The 18,099-nt window shown below is 51.1% G+C and overlaps 1 protein-coding gene across 2 annotated transcripts in view; it reads right to left on the minus strand.

Moving 5' to 3' along the window:
- Positions 1 to 18,099, minus strand: part of SIPA1L3 (signal induced proliferation associated 1 like 3) — a 170,223-nt gene that overhangs the window by 81,356 nt on the left and 70,768 nt on the right. For both annotated transcript variants that reach the window (XM_017881217.1, XM_017881222.1), the window contains 4 exons: positions 16,154 to 16,342; positions 15,074 to 15,248; positions 9,304 to 9,407; positions 5,511 to 5,668 (listed from right to left, as the gene is read on the minus strand). In XM_017881217.1, coding sequence (XP_017736706.1) covers positions 5,511 to 5,668; positions 9,304 to 9,407; positions 15,074 to 15,248; positions 16,154 to 16,342 — 626 coding nt within the window. The remainder of the gene's footprint in view (positions 1 to 5,510; positions 5,669 to 9,303; positions 9,408 to 15,073; positions 15,249 to 16,153; positions 16,343 to 18,099) is intronic.

Here is an 18,099-nt window from a genome sequence, read left to right on the forward strand (position 1 = left end):
AGCTTCTAGTCCAGGAGGAGGGACATACTAAATCAACACACTGAGATAAACTCATAAAGACGAGGAAAGGGAACAGGGCGTGTTATGACAACCACCGAAATACCTGATTTGGACAGGGAGAATCTGGGAGGGCCTCTCTGAGGAAGTGACGATGAAACTGGGAACTAAGGGCTGAGAGGAACCAGAGGAAGAGCTGGGGGAGACTGCTGCAGCCAAGGGGTGCAGCACAGGTAGCGGCCGACTAGGGAAGGCCAGGGTGGGCAGAGCCCAGAAGGCAAGGAGCAGGAGGCCATGAGGTCACCAGAGGCCAGGCCACACAGGGCCCTGGTGGGTTAGCACTTCCTATCCTTATCATGAGAGTAGGCAACCATTTAATGATCCGATCTGGTGATGAAACCATTCCGTCTGCCCCCTCTGATCCAGTCTGTCGTTCTCTGCCCTGCTCTGTGCTCAGGAAGGAAGATCTCTCCAGCTGTGTCACCTGGGTTCCTGTGCCCTGGGAGTTTGGCCAATGGCAAGCACTGGCAGGGGATGGGAAGACAGGAGGAGAGAGGCTGGAGTATTTCTTTCTCTTCTCTTCCTCCCTGAGGGGCTGTGATGATAGTGTCAATGGCTGTCGTCTTTGGTCCCTTACAGCTACTGCTCCTGTTAGGCTGCCCCTCTCCCAGGACCACAGCTCTCACCAGCTTTCAGAAACTTCTCCCGTCTCCCTGAGCCCATCAAGCCTTGGGGGTGGGTATAAGGCTCCTGCCCTGGCTAGTCCCTGCATGCAGCATCTTCCCACACGGTTCCTGCAAGCTCCCCACACCTCTGTTAGTGGCATCAACTCCCTTTGGTTAAATCCTTGAGGGAGATCTGCTTCTCACTGGGTTCCCAATGGAGGCAGACGCTGGCAGAGGACAACAGATCGGCAATCTGCAGAGAACACTGTGGCTGTCTCATGAAGAACGGACGGGAGGACGGGGCATGTGCAGGAGACTAGAGAGGGAGCTACTGCGGGACCCCGGCCGATCAGGCCAGACTCCTAGCTCTCCATCTCTGGCCTTGACTGTCTAGTGACCCTTCACGCCCTAGGAGTGCCACGTGGCTGGGTGCTGCTCTGGGCTTAGTGGATTCCCCAGCACAGGTGCTCAATGCTGACTAAAGTAATGGTTTAAAAGTGGACAGACGAAACAGGTTTCTACCAAGGTATGGTGGGCATAGCTTTTTTCTTTTTTTGAGGCGGAGTTTCACTCTTGTTGCCCAGGCTGGAGTGCAATGGCACGATCTCAGCTCACCGCAACCTCCGCCTCCCAGGTTCAAGCAATTCTCCTGCCTCAGCCTCCCTAGTAGCTGCGATTACAGGCATGTGCCCCCAGGCCCAGCTAATTTTGTATTTTAGAAGAGACGGAGTTTCTCCATGTTGGTCAGGCTGGTCTCAAACTCCCAACCTCAGGTGATCCACCCGCCTCGGCCTCCCAAAGTGCTGGGGTTACAGGCGTGAGCCACTGCGCCCGGCCTGGTGGGCATAGCTTTAACAGAAAAAGGCATTTTCCAGTGCGGACATGCTTCAAAGAATGCCACACACACCAGGCAAATTTTCTTCTGTGGGAAATCTTGTGGGCATGGCCTTACCCCAGGCAGGGGGATGGATGCTATGACCTCCCCTGTCCCTCTCTCTACTGAAGGGGGCAGTCAGATTGCACTTTACAGAGATGAAGAGCTCTGCAACTTCTTCTTCTTCTTTTTTTTGTGAAACATTTTCGCTCTTGTCTCCCAGGCCAGAGTGCAATGGCGTGATCTTGGCTCACTGCAACCTCTAATTCCCAGGTTCAAGTGATTCTCCTGCCTCAGCCTCCCGAGTAGCTGGGATTACAGGCATGTGCCACCATGACCAGCTAATTTTGTACTTTTTTTAGTAGAGATGGGACTTCTCCATGTTGGTCAAGCTGGTCTCGAACTCCTGACCTCAGGTGATCCACCTACCTCGGCCTCCCAAAGTGCTGGGATTACAGGCGTGAGCCACCGCACCCGGCCAAGCTTTGCAACTTCTTAATTTAGCACTTAGTTCTTACAGTGACAGATTTTGGCTTTTCCTATATTCCTGATTCATGATTTTACGAATCATAAAATTGCAAACGGCTGAAGGTTTTTGAGCCATCAGAACAGCTGGTCCTTTACTTCCCAGCAGGAGCGACTGGGTTTTGAGAGTCCACAGGCTACAGGGATGATGCAGGTGATCATTCGGAAATGGCACACTTGAAACAGAAAGGATGACAACTCACAATACAACCAGGATACGAGGTGACCTGGTGGCCACCTAAACACTGGAGGGCAATAAGTGTTGCTAGAACACTCAGAATTCTTTATTCAACCATTATGTTTTCAGTGCCTAAAACACTGGGGCCAGGCGTCTTTCCAGTAAGCAAAGATGGCTTTAGGGTCCACTATGTGCCAAGCTCTGTGCTGTGACAGATACAGGAAGCTAAACATGACATGGGATGGGGTTACTGTCAAAAGAGGCAAGAGCCACGTAATTTTTTTTTTTTTTTTTTGAGACAGAGTCTTGCTCTGTCACACAGGCTGGAGTGCAGTGGGGCTCACTCTAGCCTTGACCTCCTGGGCTCAAGCAATCCTTCCACCTCAGCTGGGATTACAGGTGCATGCCAGCATGCCTGGCTAATTTGTAATTTGTTTTTATAGAGACAGGGTCTCCCTATGTTGTCCAGGCTGATCTTGAACTCCTAGGCTCAAGTGATCCTCCTGCCTCAGCCTCCCAAAGTGCTGGGATTACAGGCGTGAGTCACCATGTCCGGCCCATCATATCATTTTTATGGTGTGATGTGTGCTATGACAGAAACATGTTGGGCAATGGCACTTGGAGCAGGTAAGGAACCACGGGAGGATGTCAGAGGCTCATCTGAGTTCAATTTTTTTTTTTTTTGAGATGGAGTCTTGCTCTGTCACCCAGGCTGGAGTGCAGTGGTGCAATCTTGGCTCACTGCAACCTCTGCCTCCTGGGTTCAAGTGATTCTCCTCTCTCAACCTCCAGAGGAGCAGCTGTGATTACAGGCACCTGCCACCACACCTGGCTATTTTTAGTGGAGATGGGGTTTCACCATGTTGGCCAGGTTGGTCTCCAACTCCTGACCTCAGGTGATCTGCCTGCCTCAGCCTCCCAAAGTGTTGGGATTACAGGTGTGAGCCACCGCACCTAGCCCTGAGTTCAGTCTTGAAGGACAATCAGAAATTCACTGAGTTGGGGGCCAGGAGTTGGGGGTTTGAGGAGAAGGTAAGCTGGGGAGCTGTGGCCAGGCTCCCTCCACAGGCGAGAGGCAGGGTCAGGTCTGTCCAGAGAGCAGTGGCCTGTGGGGAAGGAGGGACGGGAAGGGAGGGGGATGGCTGAGGAGTCGCTTCGGTTGTATCTCTAACATTTTCTTTCTTTAAAAGTGAAGGAAAGAGGGAGAGCTGAAGCAAACAAAGCAAAATGTTAACATCTGTTAAAGCTGGCGGTGGGCACATGGGTGTCTGTTAAATGATTTTCTGCATGTTTAAAATATTGCATAATAAAAATACTTCAAATTAAATTATAAAAAACAAGAAAGGTTTGTGTGCCAGAGAGAAGAAATCACTCTGGAGACCATGCAGAGGCGGGCCTGGAAGGGAGGGAGGTTGGCTGCAGGCTGATGTGATGACCCCAGTAGGAGAGCGGAGGTCAGAGTGGGGACGAAGAAGAGAAAGCCACTCCCCCGACCAGTTCAACCCCTCACCTGTGATGCATCATAAGAAGGCTGCCTCCTTTTCCAGTGTGTGCATGTGTATGTGTGCGTGTGCATGTGTGTGCATGTATGCGTGTGCATGCGTATGTGCGTGCATATGTGCATGTGTTTATGTGTGCCGTGTGAATGCATGTGTGTGCACGTATGTGTGTGCATGTGTTTGTGTGCATGTGTTTATGTGTGCCCATACGAGTGCATGTATGTGTGTGCATGTGCATGTGTGCGTGTGCGTGGATGTGTGCGTGCATGTGCCTGTGCATGCGTGCATGTGCATGTGTGTAAATATCTCCCATCTCATCTAAGATTAGTCCTCAGCCCCACAAAGGGCCTGAGGCGCAGGCACTCTGTAGCTGCTACTGCATGTTCCAGGGACCGACGGTTAGCGGGAGAGGGAGCCTCAGGTCCCGGGACATGACTGGAAGAAGGCCCTGCCACGCAGTGTGCTGGCTCCCAGTAGCCAGTGGGCAACACGTGCAGCACAGCACTGCTTGACAGCCAGTGCTACAGGCTGGGATGCCCCTCCCTTCCCTCGCCCAGCCAAGGGAGGCAGCTGGTAGACCCGTGGTAATTCCACAGCGACTATTAGTGCATATATATACGTACTCTGCTCCAGCACCTCCATTTCTAGAATTTCTTTTACAGCTGTATGCTTGGACTCAGGCGCAATCAGACTATAAATAAGACGGTTCATTGCATCAGGCAACAACCCTAATACCCATCAGTAGAGGACAGGAGATGACCCCACATCCATACAATGGAATATGGAGCATCAGAAAGAACAAAAAGCACTTCATGTACAGGTAGGAAAAGATCTCAGTTGTGTGTGGTGGCTCACACTTATAATCCCAGCACTTTGGGAGGCTGAGGCTGGAAGATCGCTTGAGGCCATGAGTTCAAGACCTGCCTGGGTAAAACAGAGAGACCCCATCTCTACTAATTTTTTTTTTTAATTAGCTAGGCATGGGGGTGTGCACCTGTAGCTCCAGCTACTCAGGAGGCTGAGGCAGGAGGATCGTTTGAGCTCAGGGGGTCAAGGCTGCAGTGACCTATGATTGTACCACTGCATTCCAGCCTGGGCGACAGAGTGAGACCCTGTCTTTAAAAAAAAAAAAAAAAAAACCCTAAACAACAAAAACCTCAATTCTACCTCCAAAGCAGGGCCCAGCTCCACAGGCAGGCCCTGCTTCCCCCCGACTTTCCTCTGGGACATCACTCATGCCTCTCGGTCCTTAAAGCCCGGTGCCCAGGCCTGGCTGGTGATTTTGGCTCTAGGACAGGCACACAACTCCAACTGGGCCAGTGAGCCCCAATTCTGGGGCTTCTGATGCAAATCCTGGGAAAGAAAAGCTCTCATTTTGGGGGATTTGCGGCTGGTAGGATGTTCACCTCAGAGCTGCTGGAAAGGTGACCCCGAGAGGGGACAGATCCAGCCAGGCCTAACCGTGCCATTTTTGAGAGCTTATATATACAACTGTCTTTTTGTCTTAAGCCACATTGAGGTGGGTCTTCTGTCACTCGAAACAAAAGATTACAAGCAAATACAAATCCCTGATGGTTTCCTTAGCAAAACTGGGGAGCCATGCCCCTTTCTGGCTGAAAACCACTCTCTGAGATGGTGTAGGGAGGGTGCACTGAGCTCTCCTCCTGAAGCACAACATGTGAGGTGGTGGGGGGCCCTGTACTGGGACCCACTCGGGCCAACTGCCTGCCCCTCTCCATGCGCTGCTGGGGACCGGGTGTGGCGGGGCATACCTGTAGCAGACGTTATCAGTGCAGGGGTTGTGGACTCGGACAATGATGAAGACGTGCTGGAAGTGGGAGCGGATGTTCTTGGGGGTGAACGGTAGCGCGCCAGGCTCCTGGAAGATGATCGTCACGATGTCGTTCCCTATGTGCCTCTTCCGCAGCAGCTGGGAAAGGGCAACAGAGAGGGACAGGAACGTGTCACAGGTTGGCCTGAGGGGTCCTGCCTGGACCACTGCCACAGCTCCTTACCCACCCCCATTCCCACTCCCTGCTCACACACAGCCCAAGGAACGAGCCTTCCTGTGGCTCCCTCTCATTCAGGATAAAGGACAAACATCTTGCCATGGCCCGGCAGGCCCTCGTCACCTCTGACATTCCCCATGGCCCCTGCTCACGCTGCTGCAGCCACACCCACCTCCTGCTGCTCCTCAACCACGCCAGAAACACTTCTTTGAGGCCTCTGCACCTCTGTCCCCTCTGCTAGGAACGTTCTTCCCGAGTCCCCACATGGCTTCCTTCCTCACCTCCTCTGGTCTTGCAGAAACCTCCCGCCCAGGGAGGCCTTTGCTGACTACGTTATCCAACATCCACCCCACCACAGCACTCCCTGATCTTTGCTTTCCTGTCCCCATTACTTAACACTTATTGACACTCAGCACAGACGGTTTTCCCCCCTTCCTTTCGTTTCCTGTCTCTTCCCACTGAAGTGGCAGCTCCATGAGAACAGGGATTTTATTCAATGCCCACCGCTGTACCCTCAGTACCCAGCACAGTGCCTGGCATACAGGAGGTGCTCAATAAATATGATCCAGAGAGCACAGGCTGGTGCCCTTCAACTTGCTCAAAGCCACACTCAGGGACAATGGCAGAGTCAGATCTCAGGTCACTGGCAGAGCCAGTTATAGGCGCCACCCCTTCCCTGGACCCTGACTGAGGTCAAGACGGCTGTGGCTTCCGAGTGCCCTATGGGACCCTCACCCTCTGATACAATTTGGCAGTGTCCCCACCCTACAGTTAATCTTGAATTGTAGCTCCCATAATTCCCATGTGTTGTGGGAGGGACCCGGTGGGAGGTAACTGAATCATGGGGGTGGGTCTTTTCTGTGCTGTTCTCGTGGTAGTAAACAAGTCTCACGAGATCTGATGGTTTTATAAAAGGGTAGTAGTTCTGCTGCACAAGCTCTCTTGCCTGCCACCATGGAAGACATGATTTTGGTCCTTCTTTGCCTTCTGCCATGACTGTGAGGACTCCCCAGCCATGTGGAGCTGTGAGTCCATTAAACCTCTTTTTCTTTATAAACTACCCAGTTTTGGGTAAATCTTCATTAGTATAGTGAAAACGGACTAATACACCTTCTCTCCCCTGCTGGTCAGTCTCCGAGGAAGACTCTGTTATCTTCACAAGTGACGCCGTATTCACGGTGTTTGGCTTATTTGCTGATATTATATTGTTCTTTTTCCTTTTTTTTTTTTTTTTTTTTTGAGACGGAGTTTCGCTCTTGTTGCCCAGGCTGGAGTGCAGTTGTGCTATCTCGCCTCACTGCAACCTCCGCCTCCCGGGTTCAAGTGATTCTCCTGCCTCAGCCTCCTGAGTAGCTGGGATTACAGGCATGTGCCACCACGCCCAGTTAATTTTGTATTTTTAGTAGAGACAGGGTTTCTCCATGTTGGTTAGGATGGTCTCGAACTCCTGACCTCAGGTGATCCCCCTGCCTCGGCCTCCCAAAGTGCTGGGATTACAGGTGTGAGTCACCGTGCCCAGCCTATTATACTGTTCTTATTTACATAGTTCTAGTATTCACATAACTGTTAAGGAATCTGCCAATGCAGGAGATCCATGGACGGGAGTCCCATGGAGCTCTAAGTGACGTGGCTCACATCATGAACTCCAGACACGCTTTGTAGCTCAACTCCTACTGTTGAATGGTTAGTTCTTTATGTGTGTTTTAAGTGGCATTAAATCAAGTTGCTCAAGTAGCTACTGACTATGGCTGGTCCTGTCCTAAACACTGTACAGCCGTCTCTTCAATTTATCATCTCAATGAATCTCTTAACAACCCCCGAGACGCGTTAACTCACTTTGCCCGTTTTATAGATGAGAAAACTTAGGCTCAGAGAGGTTAAGTAATTTTCCCTAAGTCATGTAGTGATGGAGGGAAAGAGCCTGGATTCTAACCCATTTCTTAACTCTATGACTCAAGCTTTTCTCCAGCACGCCTCCCACTAACTCAGGAACAGGTATTGCTCCCTGCGGCCCCGTGTGTCGGGCCCTGTCACGCTCCAGTTGCCGCAGGAGTGTATGGACCTTTCTCAATGACCCTGAGACAGGGGCACTACCATTCTAACCAGTTTACACAGGAGGGACTCAAGGCCCAGAGAGGTAAAATCACTTACTTGAGATCACACAGCTAGGAAGTAGCAAAGAAAGAACTCAAATTCAGGTCTAATTCTGAGATAATAGCCTTTTTTTTTTTTTTTGAGACAGAGTCTTGCTCTGTTGCCAGGCTGGAGTGCAGTGGCACGATCTCAGCTCACTGTAACCACTGCCTCCTGGGTTCAAGCAATTCTTGTGCCTCAGCTGGGACTATAGGCACACGCCACCACATCCAGCTAATTTTTGTATTTTTAGTAAAGATGGGGTTTCACCATATTGGCCAGGCTGGTTTCAAACTCCTGACCTCAGGTGATCTGCCTGCCTGCCTCGGCCTCCCAAAGTGCTGGGATCACAGGCATGAGCCACCAAGCCTGGCCTAAGACCAAAGCTGTTAATAGCATGTTTTTAGATGAACCTTAGGAAATCAATATTTGACTATTTTTGGCCTACAATGTCACTTGTGCCAAATGGGAAAACATGTACACTTACTTCCTAAACTGTCAATACTCTGGGGCTTCCGTTCATTAGGAACTGGAAGAATTGCTCCGTGGGCCCAGCCTGCAAGCTGGGTCCAGGAGAGGAGCGGGGTCACAGCTGCAGCCTCTTGGCAATGGGTGTTTGGTGGTGCTGCCCACCCAGTATCCCTGCCTCCTCCTGGCAGCCACACCCACCTAGTTTGGGAAAGCACCTCCCCAACCTCTGTCCATGTTTCAAGTTGAGCTGGCACCACTCACCCTTTCTGGGGTGGGCATGAGCCTCGGGCTTGGCCAGTCTGCCCCTTCCACCCCCACCCCAGGCCCTGAGACTGGCATGCGAATGGTCCAATGAGACAGTTCTGAAACACTTCCGGGACAACTGGAAAGAATAGCACTCCTTCTGCTAGGGTGGCTAAGCTGGTGGGATGTGTCTGGGGCTGCTAGGAGGTGTCTCTGCCCTGCACCTGTGAATAAAGCTGCTGCAAAGAAAAGCAGAGGTGAGAAATGGGGAGGATTCCTAATATTGTTGGAGTCCCTGGATCCAACCAGACCTGAGGCCAGCCCTCTCCAGAATCTTAAGAGTTATATAACCAAGTAAATCTCTTTCTAGTTAAGCCAGTTTGGTGTGAATTTCTGTTACCTGCAGTCAAAATAATGTTGACTGATTCACTCTTCTTAAGACCAGTGATGACTCAAGAGGCCCTGGAGGGGAGTCGGGGTAGCTGGGGCCAAGGAGGGTGCCCAAAGAGCAGCAGGAAAGACCGGGGCCAAAGTGACATCTCGAACCACACCTGGCCTGGTCTCTAACCCCCAGGGAAAATGACTATGGTAAAGATGGCCTCCAAGGCCAAGGGCCTCCATATGATCCACAGGACGGTACTGGGAGGGCCAATGCTGGTAGGTGGGCAGTCAACATCCAGCAGCCGTGCCTCTGCTGAAAATCACTGACCTGCTGCCTGTTGTTGGGGGTGTAAGGGAGCAGGGTGGAGACATGGAACATGATCTCGTAGTCCTGGTACGTCGTGTAGAGGGAGTGGGTTCCCGTGGAGTCGGCTGAAACAGAAACGCCAGTTAGGACCATGTTTCCAAAACCTCTGAGTTTTTGCCATATCCCACGTACCATCTGTGCTGGTTTTTAACTTGGTGCTTTCACTTCAATCCACTCTTAAAAATTAAATACATTGGCCAGTTGCGGTGGCTCATGCCTGAAATCTCAGCACTTTGGGAGGCTGAGGAGGGTGGATCATCTGAGGTCAGGAGTTTGAGACCAGCCTGGCCAACATGGTGAAACGCTGTCTCTACTAAAAATACAAAAATTAGCCAGGTGTGGTGTTGGGCACCTGTAGTCCCAGCTACTCGGGAGGCTGAAGCAGAAGAATCGCTTGAACCTGGGAGGCACAGCTTGCAGCGAGTCAAGATCGCGCCACTGCACTCTAGCCTGGGCGACAGGGTGACTGTGTCTCAAAAAAAAAAAAAAAAAAAAAGTAAATACATTTAGATAAAAGGAAACCCCATTGCTACGCGCCCACCAGACTGGTAAAATTAAAAGTCTGACAGCACCAAGGGTTGGTGAGGATGTGGAGCAAACGGAACCCTTGAGGTGGCTGGTTAGGTGTGTAACGTGGTCCGAGCACTTCGGAAAACTTTTCAGCAGTCTCTCTTAAGCCTGAAGATGGGCTTCATTGAAAACCTAGCACTTCCTCTCCTTGGACCACAGCCCAAAGAAATCATGCCCACGTGTCCTGGGATATGGGTGCAAGAAGCTTCACGCGTCAGTCACAAGAATGGGTGAACACACTGGTCAATTCACACTGTGGAAAAATATACAGCCAGGAAAAGGAACAAGTCACGGCTGCGCTTGAGGGAATCCTCTGAATGTTGAGTGAAAGATGCTGACACAAAGCAGCACACACGGTGTGATCCCATTCATGTGACGTGCAAAAGCAGGTCAGAGAATACCGGTCAGGGACGCGTACGTAAGTAGCAAAACTATGAAGAAAAGCAAAGAAATGATTATCACTGAGAATCAGGATATGGGTTCTCTTTAATAGGAGGAAAGGTTATGACCAAGAAGAGGCAAACCTACTTATTGAGCCCATGTTTCAGAGGGGGAAACGGAGGCATGGAGAGGGAGTGCCTTCCCAAGGTCATGCTGCACTAAGTGGTAGAGTCTGGATCAGAACTCAGGCTGTTGGACTCCAGATGTTTTTTTTGTTGTTTGTTTGTTTTTGAGACAGAGTTTTGCTCTGTCACCCAGGCTGGAGAGCAACGGGGCAATGTGGGCTCACTGTAACCTCTGCCTCTTGGGTTCAAGCAATTCTCCTGCTTCAGCCTCCCGAGTAGCTGGGATTACAGGTGCCTGCCACCATGCCTGGATAATTTTGGTATTTTTAGTAGAGACGGGGTTTCACCACGTTGGCCAGGCTGGTTGAACCCCTGACCTCAGGTGATCCACCTGCCTCAGCCTCCCAAAGCGCTGGGATTACAGGCGTAAGCCACTGTGCCCAGTCTCCAGATCTGTTCTTAACAATATTCAATGCTGCCTCAGTGTCCAGCGGGGACACTGAGGCCACAGCTGCCAGTGCCAGAGCCAGGTTGGGAGCCAGGTAACCTCAAGGTGTCTGCTCAAGCCAGGACCATGCCTGCCTGTAATTTGGGGAGACTACTTCTAGGAGCACTATGCTTCCTGGGGTCCTCTATGAGAACCCACTTCCTGGCCAGGCGTGGTGGCTCACGCCTGTAATCCCAGCACCTTGGGAGGCTGAGGTGGGTGGATCACCTAAGGTCAGAAGTTCAAGACCAGCCTGGCCAACATGGGAAATCCCATCTCCACTAAAAATACAAAATTAGCTGGGTTTGGTGGCACGCGCCTGTAATCCCAGCTACTCAGGAGGCTAAGGTGGAAGAGTCGCTTGAAACCAGGAGGTGGAGGTTGCAGTGAGCCAAGATCGCTCCACTGCACTCCAGCCTGGGTGACAGAGCAAGACTCTGTCTCAAAAAAATGAAAAACAAAAAAACCAAACAAACAATACTAACACTCACACCTGCCAGCTTCCTCCACGCCAGGTGAGCCCAGTGAGGCCTGCTGCCTCCCCGCCCGCCTAGGGGGACACCCACACTGGCAGAGCTCTGGGAAGCACCTGGCACAGAGGGAGGGCTCAGGATGTTTGGGGCAGCAGGAACCCTCAATGTGCAACCGTGCTTCCAAGGTAAGTGCAATTATTACCTTCACTCTACAGATGAGGAAACTGAGGTCAAGAGAGGCAAAGCCACCTGTCCAAGATCATGAAACTAGCAAATGGCATAATATCATGCTCGCTCCTCCTACAGCCTCCTTTAGCAGGGGAAGAGGGGAAGGTGATGATGGCCCCAGGCACCGGCCTAACATTTCACTTCTCTAAGATTTGTCTCCTGATCTGGGCTTCCGTTTTCTAGAAGAGCAAACCGAGTCTTGGTGAGGTGTGGGGCAGAGCAATTGACTGAGCCATCTCGGGGCCTTCTCACTCCCAGCCGATGAAAACTCACCCCCAAGGACAGTGGCAGTCCATTCCCCAGGGAGCTGTGACACCTACCCCCAAGGACAGTGGCAGTCCATTCCCCAGGGAGCTGTGACACCTGTGAACATCACCCATCCACCCACCTAACTACTGCTCATGAAACATTTCGATCCTATACATCATACACAAATATATTTCTTTCTTTCTTTTTTTTTTTTTTCTTTTTTTGAGATAAAGTTTTGCTCTTGTTGCCCAGGCTGGAGTACAGTGGTGTGATCTCAGCTCACTGCAACCTCTGCCTCCAAAGTTCAAGCGATTCTCCTGCCTCAGCTTCCCAAGTAGCTGGTTACAGATATGTGTCACCATACCCGGCTAATTTTTTGTATTTTTAGTAGTGATGGGGTTTCACCATGTTGGTCAGGCTGGTCTCGAACTCCTGACCTCAGGTGATCCATCTGCCTTAGCCTCCCAAAGTGCTGGGATTACAGGTGTTGAGTCACCACGCCCGGCCCCCTATATCATATATATTGATGTACACATGCGCATGATATGCACAGAGACTGCTGCAACAAATACATCCCATGTGCCACCACCTTAAGAAACAGACCACCACCCACACTCTAATGTACAGACACACCCGCCTCTCCCCAGACAGCCAACCACTATCCTACATATTGTCTCCAGCGTTCCCTTGTTTTTTTTTTTTTTCCCTATGATTGATTGATTGACTGATTGAGATGGAGTCTTGCTCGTTCTGTCACCTAGGCTGGAGTACAGCGGTGCGGTCTTGGCTCACTGTAACCTCTGCCTCCCGGGTTCAAGAGATTCTCCTGCCTCAGCCTCCCAAGTAGCTGGGATTACAGGTGTGAACCACCATGCCCAGCTAATTTTTTTGTATTTTTAGTAGAGATGGGGTTTCACCGTGTTGGTCAGGCTGGTCTTGAACTCCTGACCCCAGGTAATCTGCCTGCCTTGGCCTCTGAAAGTGCTGGGATTACGGGTGTGAACCACTGCATTTGGCCTATTTATTTGTTTATTTATTTACTTATTGAGAGAGAGTATTGCTCTGTCGCCCAGGCTGGAGTGCAGTGGCATGATCTCGGCTCACTGAAACCTCCGCCTCCTGGGTTCAAGCCATTCTCCTGTCTCAGCCTCCCCAGTAGCTGGGATTACAGGTACGCACTACCATGCCCAGCTAATTTTTGTATTTTTAGTAGAGATGGGGCTCCACCATGTTGGCCAGGCTGGTCTCGAACTCTTGACCTCGTGATCCACCCACCTCGGCCTCTCAAAGTGCTGGGATGATAGCTGTGAGCCACTGTGCCCGGCCTAATTATTTATTTTTTTGAGATAGTGTCACTCTGTCACCCAGGCTAGAGTGCAGTGGCGCAATCTCAGCTCACTGCAACCTCCACCTTCTGGGTTCAAGTAATTCTCCTGCCTCAGCCTCCTGATCAGCTGGGACTACAGGCACACGCCATCATACCACCATACCCGGCTAATTTTTGTGTTTTTTAGTAGAGACAGGGTTTCACTATATTGGCCAGGCTGGTCTCGAGCTCCTGACCTCGTGATCTGCCTGCCTCAGCCTCCCAAAGTGTTGGGATTATAGGCGTGAGCCACCGCGTCCAGCCTATTTATTTTTGAGATGGGGTCTTGCTCTGTTGCCCAGGGTGGAGTGTAGTGGCATGATTTCAGCTCACTGCAGTCTCAAACTCCCAGGTTCAAGCAATCCTCCTGCCTCAGCCTCCCAAAGCTGGTGGCATGAGTCACCACGCTTGACTCTGTTTTTCTTTAGAGTTCTACTATATAAGGGCATATCCCCAAACAATATATGGCTGGTGGATTTTTTTTTTTTTTTTTCCCAGAGACAGGGTCTTGCTTTATTGCCCAGGCTGGTCTTGAATACCTGGCCTCAAGCAATCATCCTGCCTTGGCCTCCAAAAGTGTTGGGATTACAGGTGTGAGTCATCCTGCTGAGCTTGCTGGTTTTTGCCAGTTTTTTATTTGCTAGTTTGGGCTCCTATGTGTAGTTCCAGCACTTTGGGAGGCCAATAATCCCTGGAGGCCTTGTGTTTGAGACCAGTCGGGGTAACATAGTGAGACCTTGTCTCCATAAAAAAGAATAATTGGCCAGCACAGTGGCTCACACCTGTAATCGCAGCACTTTGGGAGGTTGAGGCAGGCAGATCACAAGATCAGCAGTTCGAGACCAGCCTGGCCAATATAGCGAAACCCCATCTCTACTAAAAATACAAAAACTAGCTGGGCATGGTGGCACACACCTGTAGTGAATACAGGCTGAGGCAGAATAATCCCTTGAACCCAGGAGGCGGAGGTTGCAGTGAGCTGAGATTGTGCCACTGCACTCCAGCCTGGGCAATAGAGGGAGACTCTGTCTCCAAAAAAAAAAAAAATATATTGTTATGTGAAAGGCATCATTCAGGTCCCACTCTTCTGAGGTTTGCTGTCTTTGCACAGCACGAAGCATGCAGCTCTCTTCCATGCTGATGCCCTTGGTGCCAGTTCATCTCTGCTGGGTGAACATACCACAACTCTGCCAGTGTGCATTGGGTGCACCAGGTGCCGGTGGTTAGGGATATTCAGTCCTCTCCTGCCGTGCACGTGTGCATTAGACAGAGTGCATACCTAGGAGTGCAGGAGCTGAGTCACAGAGCAGGGTCTCTTCAAACTGGACTTGAATGTGCTGTACCATTTTCCAAAGTGGCTGCACATGGCCAGGCACGGAGGCTCACGCCTATAATCCCAACACTTTGGGAGGCTGAGGTGGGTGGACCACTTGAGGTCAGGAGTTCAAGACCAGTCTGGCCAATATGGTGAAACCCCGTTTCTACTAAAAATACAAAAATTAGCCAAGTGTGGTGGTGCACACCTGTAGTCACAGCTACTCTGGAGGCTGAGGCAGGAGAATATTGTTTGAACCTGGGAGGTGGAGGTTGCAGTGAGATGAGAAAACGCCTCTGCACTCCAGCCTGCGCCACAGAGTGAGATTCTGTCTCAAAAACAACAACAACAGCAACAAAAAAAAAGGAAAAAAGAAAAAAGAAAATGGCTGCACTTATTTGTGTTCCTACAAGTCTGAGAGCTCCACAGCTCCACTGCTCCATGTCCCCACCCTGGCATCCCCAGACCTTTTAAGCTTTGCCCGTTGAGTGGGCGTGCAGTGGTGGCTCACTGTGATCTAACTGGCCCCCCACTTACTCTTGACGTCCAGCTGGGCAGCGTACTTGGTGAAGCCCTTCAGGCAGACCTTCTCGCCGATGAGGGAGAGGAACTCCTCGAAGGCAGGGCCAGCCTCCTCATTGTTGTACATCTCCTCCTCAGAGCTCTGGCCGGCCTTGCAATAGAGGATGCCCACCTTGTGCTTCCGGCAGAGCTGCAGAGGCAAGAGTGGCTTTGTGGAGGCAGGCCAGGCAGAGATGGCAGAGGGAAAGGAGCAAGGGGTATGTCTGAGGCCTTCAGCCCTGGGAGCTGCTGGGACTGGTCGAGAACCCAGAGCCACAGCCAGACAGGGAGGAAAACAGTGTTGGGGCATGGCGGCATGTCCCAGTTGACCCTCTCCCTCCCTCCCCCACCACAGAAGCACAGCGAGGTGTCCAGGCTGCCTCTTCTCGCTATGGCGGGTGGAGGATGGCTGGTGATGCCACGCTTGCATGAAAGAGACTGTTGCCTTGGCCGGCTTCCCACAGTAGGTGGAATGCTTCCCACAGTAGGTGGACTGGGATGGGCTGAGATTCTGCAAAAGCAAAATCTGGAGGGCTCAAGGAGTACAGTCAATAGCTTTTTTAGGGAGTGGGCTCCCAACAACCATGTTTGCTTTAGGTATCACTGGTGACTGGGCCACGGACAGCCACCTGACCTACGCATAGCCCAATTGATGGCTCTCCTGTGACCAGGGTCAGCTTGCTGGGGTCCGCCTGTGGCTGTAATTCTAACAGACTGGGAGCTGTGGGAGAGGCGAGAGAAGCAGAGGGAGCCAGCGTGTGGCGCGGGGAGGAAAGACACGCTAACCCCCACCACAGACACATACACGCATGCACACATGGGGACCAGCAGCTCTCTCACCCCCAGACGATCTCCCTCCTTTAGGAGACCCAGTTACACTCCTGCTCTTGGCACCACTAGAATTTGATTCAAATCCCTCCTTTTGCTGAAACCAGCTTAAGTAGTTTTCTGTTACTTGCAAAGAAAAAAGAATGTGACCAAGATATAAAAAGGTACCAGGAATGGGGTTGCAAGCTACTGCCCCTGCAGCGCCCTGACTTCCAGCCCCTGACTCACCCCTTGCTCATCGAGCTTCAGCAGTTGCTCTGTCACCTTGGGGGTGTTGAGGGCCAGCCGCAGGCAGTGGATGTTGAGCTCAGGGATGACGTACTCCAGGGCATCCTTCAAGGGCAAGCCCCGCCCGGTTCCATGCTTGGTGGCTGTGGGCGTGGCATCTTCCAGGATGGAGCCCCGCAGGGTGATGAGCTACTCAAGGGAAAGAAGGGAAGGTTAGGGGGCTCTTGGGACCTAGAAGGGGATGACAGCATATGAGAGACATCTTGTTTTGAAAGAGACATGTGTGATGATTGGAAGTTTGTGCTCTAAGGTCAGAAAGCCCTAGGTCTGAGCCAGAACTTGAACCTGTTGCCACCTGGCTGTGTGGTCTTGACCAAGTGACTTCGTATCTCTGAGCCTCAGCTTGCTCTTTTGTGAAATGGGTACAGGATGGTATCGTAACCTTGAAGGGGTGTTGGGAGGATTAAATGAGACAATAATGTAAACTAACTTCATCTGTTCAACATATATTGGCTGAGTGCCTCCTCTGAGGCACTGAGTCCTATTCTAGGTGCAATGAACAAAGACCCTTGTCCTTGTGGAGCTGACACTGGAATGGGAGAGAAGAATTATGTAAGGTAGTAGGGAGTATAATGAAGAAAACAGGTCCTACCAGGAGGAGGTGGGCTCTTGTCCTTATTACAGTAACACTGTATTATGTACACATTCCTGTAAATGCTCATGTAAAACACCTGCCTGCCTTGAATACTGGCACCATCTTGGACCTTGAACTGTGGCACTGGTTTCCAACCAGCTTCATTAAATTAAAAAAAAAAAAAAAAAAAAAAAAAAAAAGGCTGGGTGCAGTGGCTCACACCTGTAATCCCAGGACTTTGGGAGGCCGAGGCGGGCAGATCACGAGGTCAGGAGATCAAGACCATCCTGGCTAACATGGTGAAACCCCGTCTCTACTAAAAATATAAAAAATTAGCCAGGCATGGTGGCCAGTGCCTGTAGTCCCAGCTACTCGGAAGGTTGAGGCAGGAGAATGGCATGAACCTGGGAGGCAGAGGTTGCAGTGAGCCGAGATCACACCCCACTGCACTCACCAGCGGGCCGACAGAGCGAGAAACTCCGTCTCAACAAAACAAAGAAAAGAAAAAAAAAAAATGGGTCAGGTGCAGTGGCTCACAACTGTAATCCCAGCACTTTGGGAGGCCAAGGTGGGCGGATCACTTGAGTTCAGGAGTTTGAGACCACCGTGGCCAACATGGTGAAACCCCATCTTTACTAAAAATATAAAAATTAGCCAGGCATGGGGGCACGTGCCTGTAATCCCAGCTACTTGGGAGGCTGAGGCAGGAGAATCACTTGAACCCGGCAGGCGGAGGTTGCAGGGAGCCAAGATTGCACCACTGCACTCCAGTCTGGGTGACAGAGCAAGACGCAGTCTCAAAAAATAAAGAAAGAAATAAATAAAAAAGGAAGAAAAACACCACTAGTGATTCTAATTTGGATGGTCTGGGATGGGGCCAGACATGCATGTTTGTATACATGGCATATTTTTAATCCATCTCAGGTGCTTCTGATGGGCAGTCAGGGATGAAAACCTTTAGTCAAAGCCAGTCACAGCCATCTCATTCCCATTCCCCAGATGTTGCTTTCCTAGGTTTTCCTATAGACAACCATGTGACCAATTCCAGGCAATAAGATGTGAGGGGAACTGTGCTTGGTGAGGACTTCTGGCGCAGATTTCTCTCTAATAAAAGGAAAGCCCCCTTTGGGAGGCCAAGGTGGGCAGATCACCTGAGGTCAGGAGTTTGAGACCAGCCTGACCAATGGGGTGTAACCCCGTCTCTACTAAATATACAAAAATTAGCCGGGTGTGGTGGCGCATGCCTGTAATCCCATCTACTTGGGAGGCTGAGGCAGGAGAACCGCTTGAACCCAGGAGGTGGAGACTGCAG

Source organism: Rhinopithecus bieti, unplaced genomic scaffold (assembly GCF_001698545.2).
Source record: "Rhinopithecus bieti isolate Rb0 unplaced genomic scaffold, ASM169854v2 scaffold_425, whole genome shotgun sequence".
In the NCBI taxonomy this organism is placed as follows: Eukaryota; Metazoa; Chordata; class Mammalia; order Primates; family Cercopithecidae; genus Rhinopithecus; species Rhinopithecus bieti.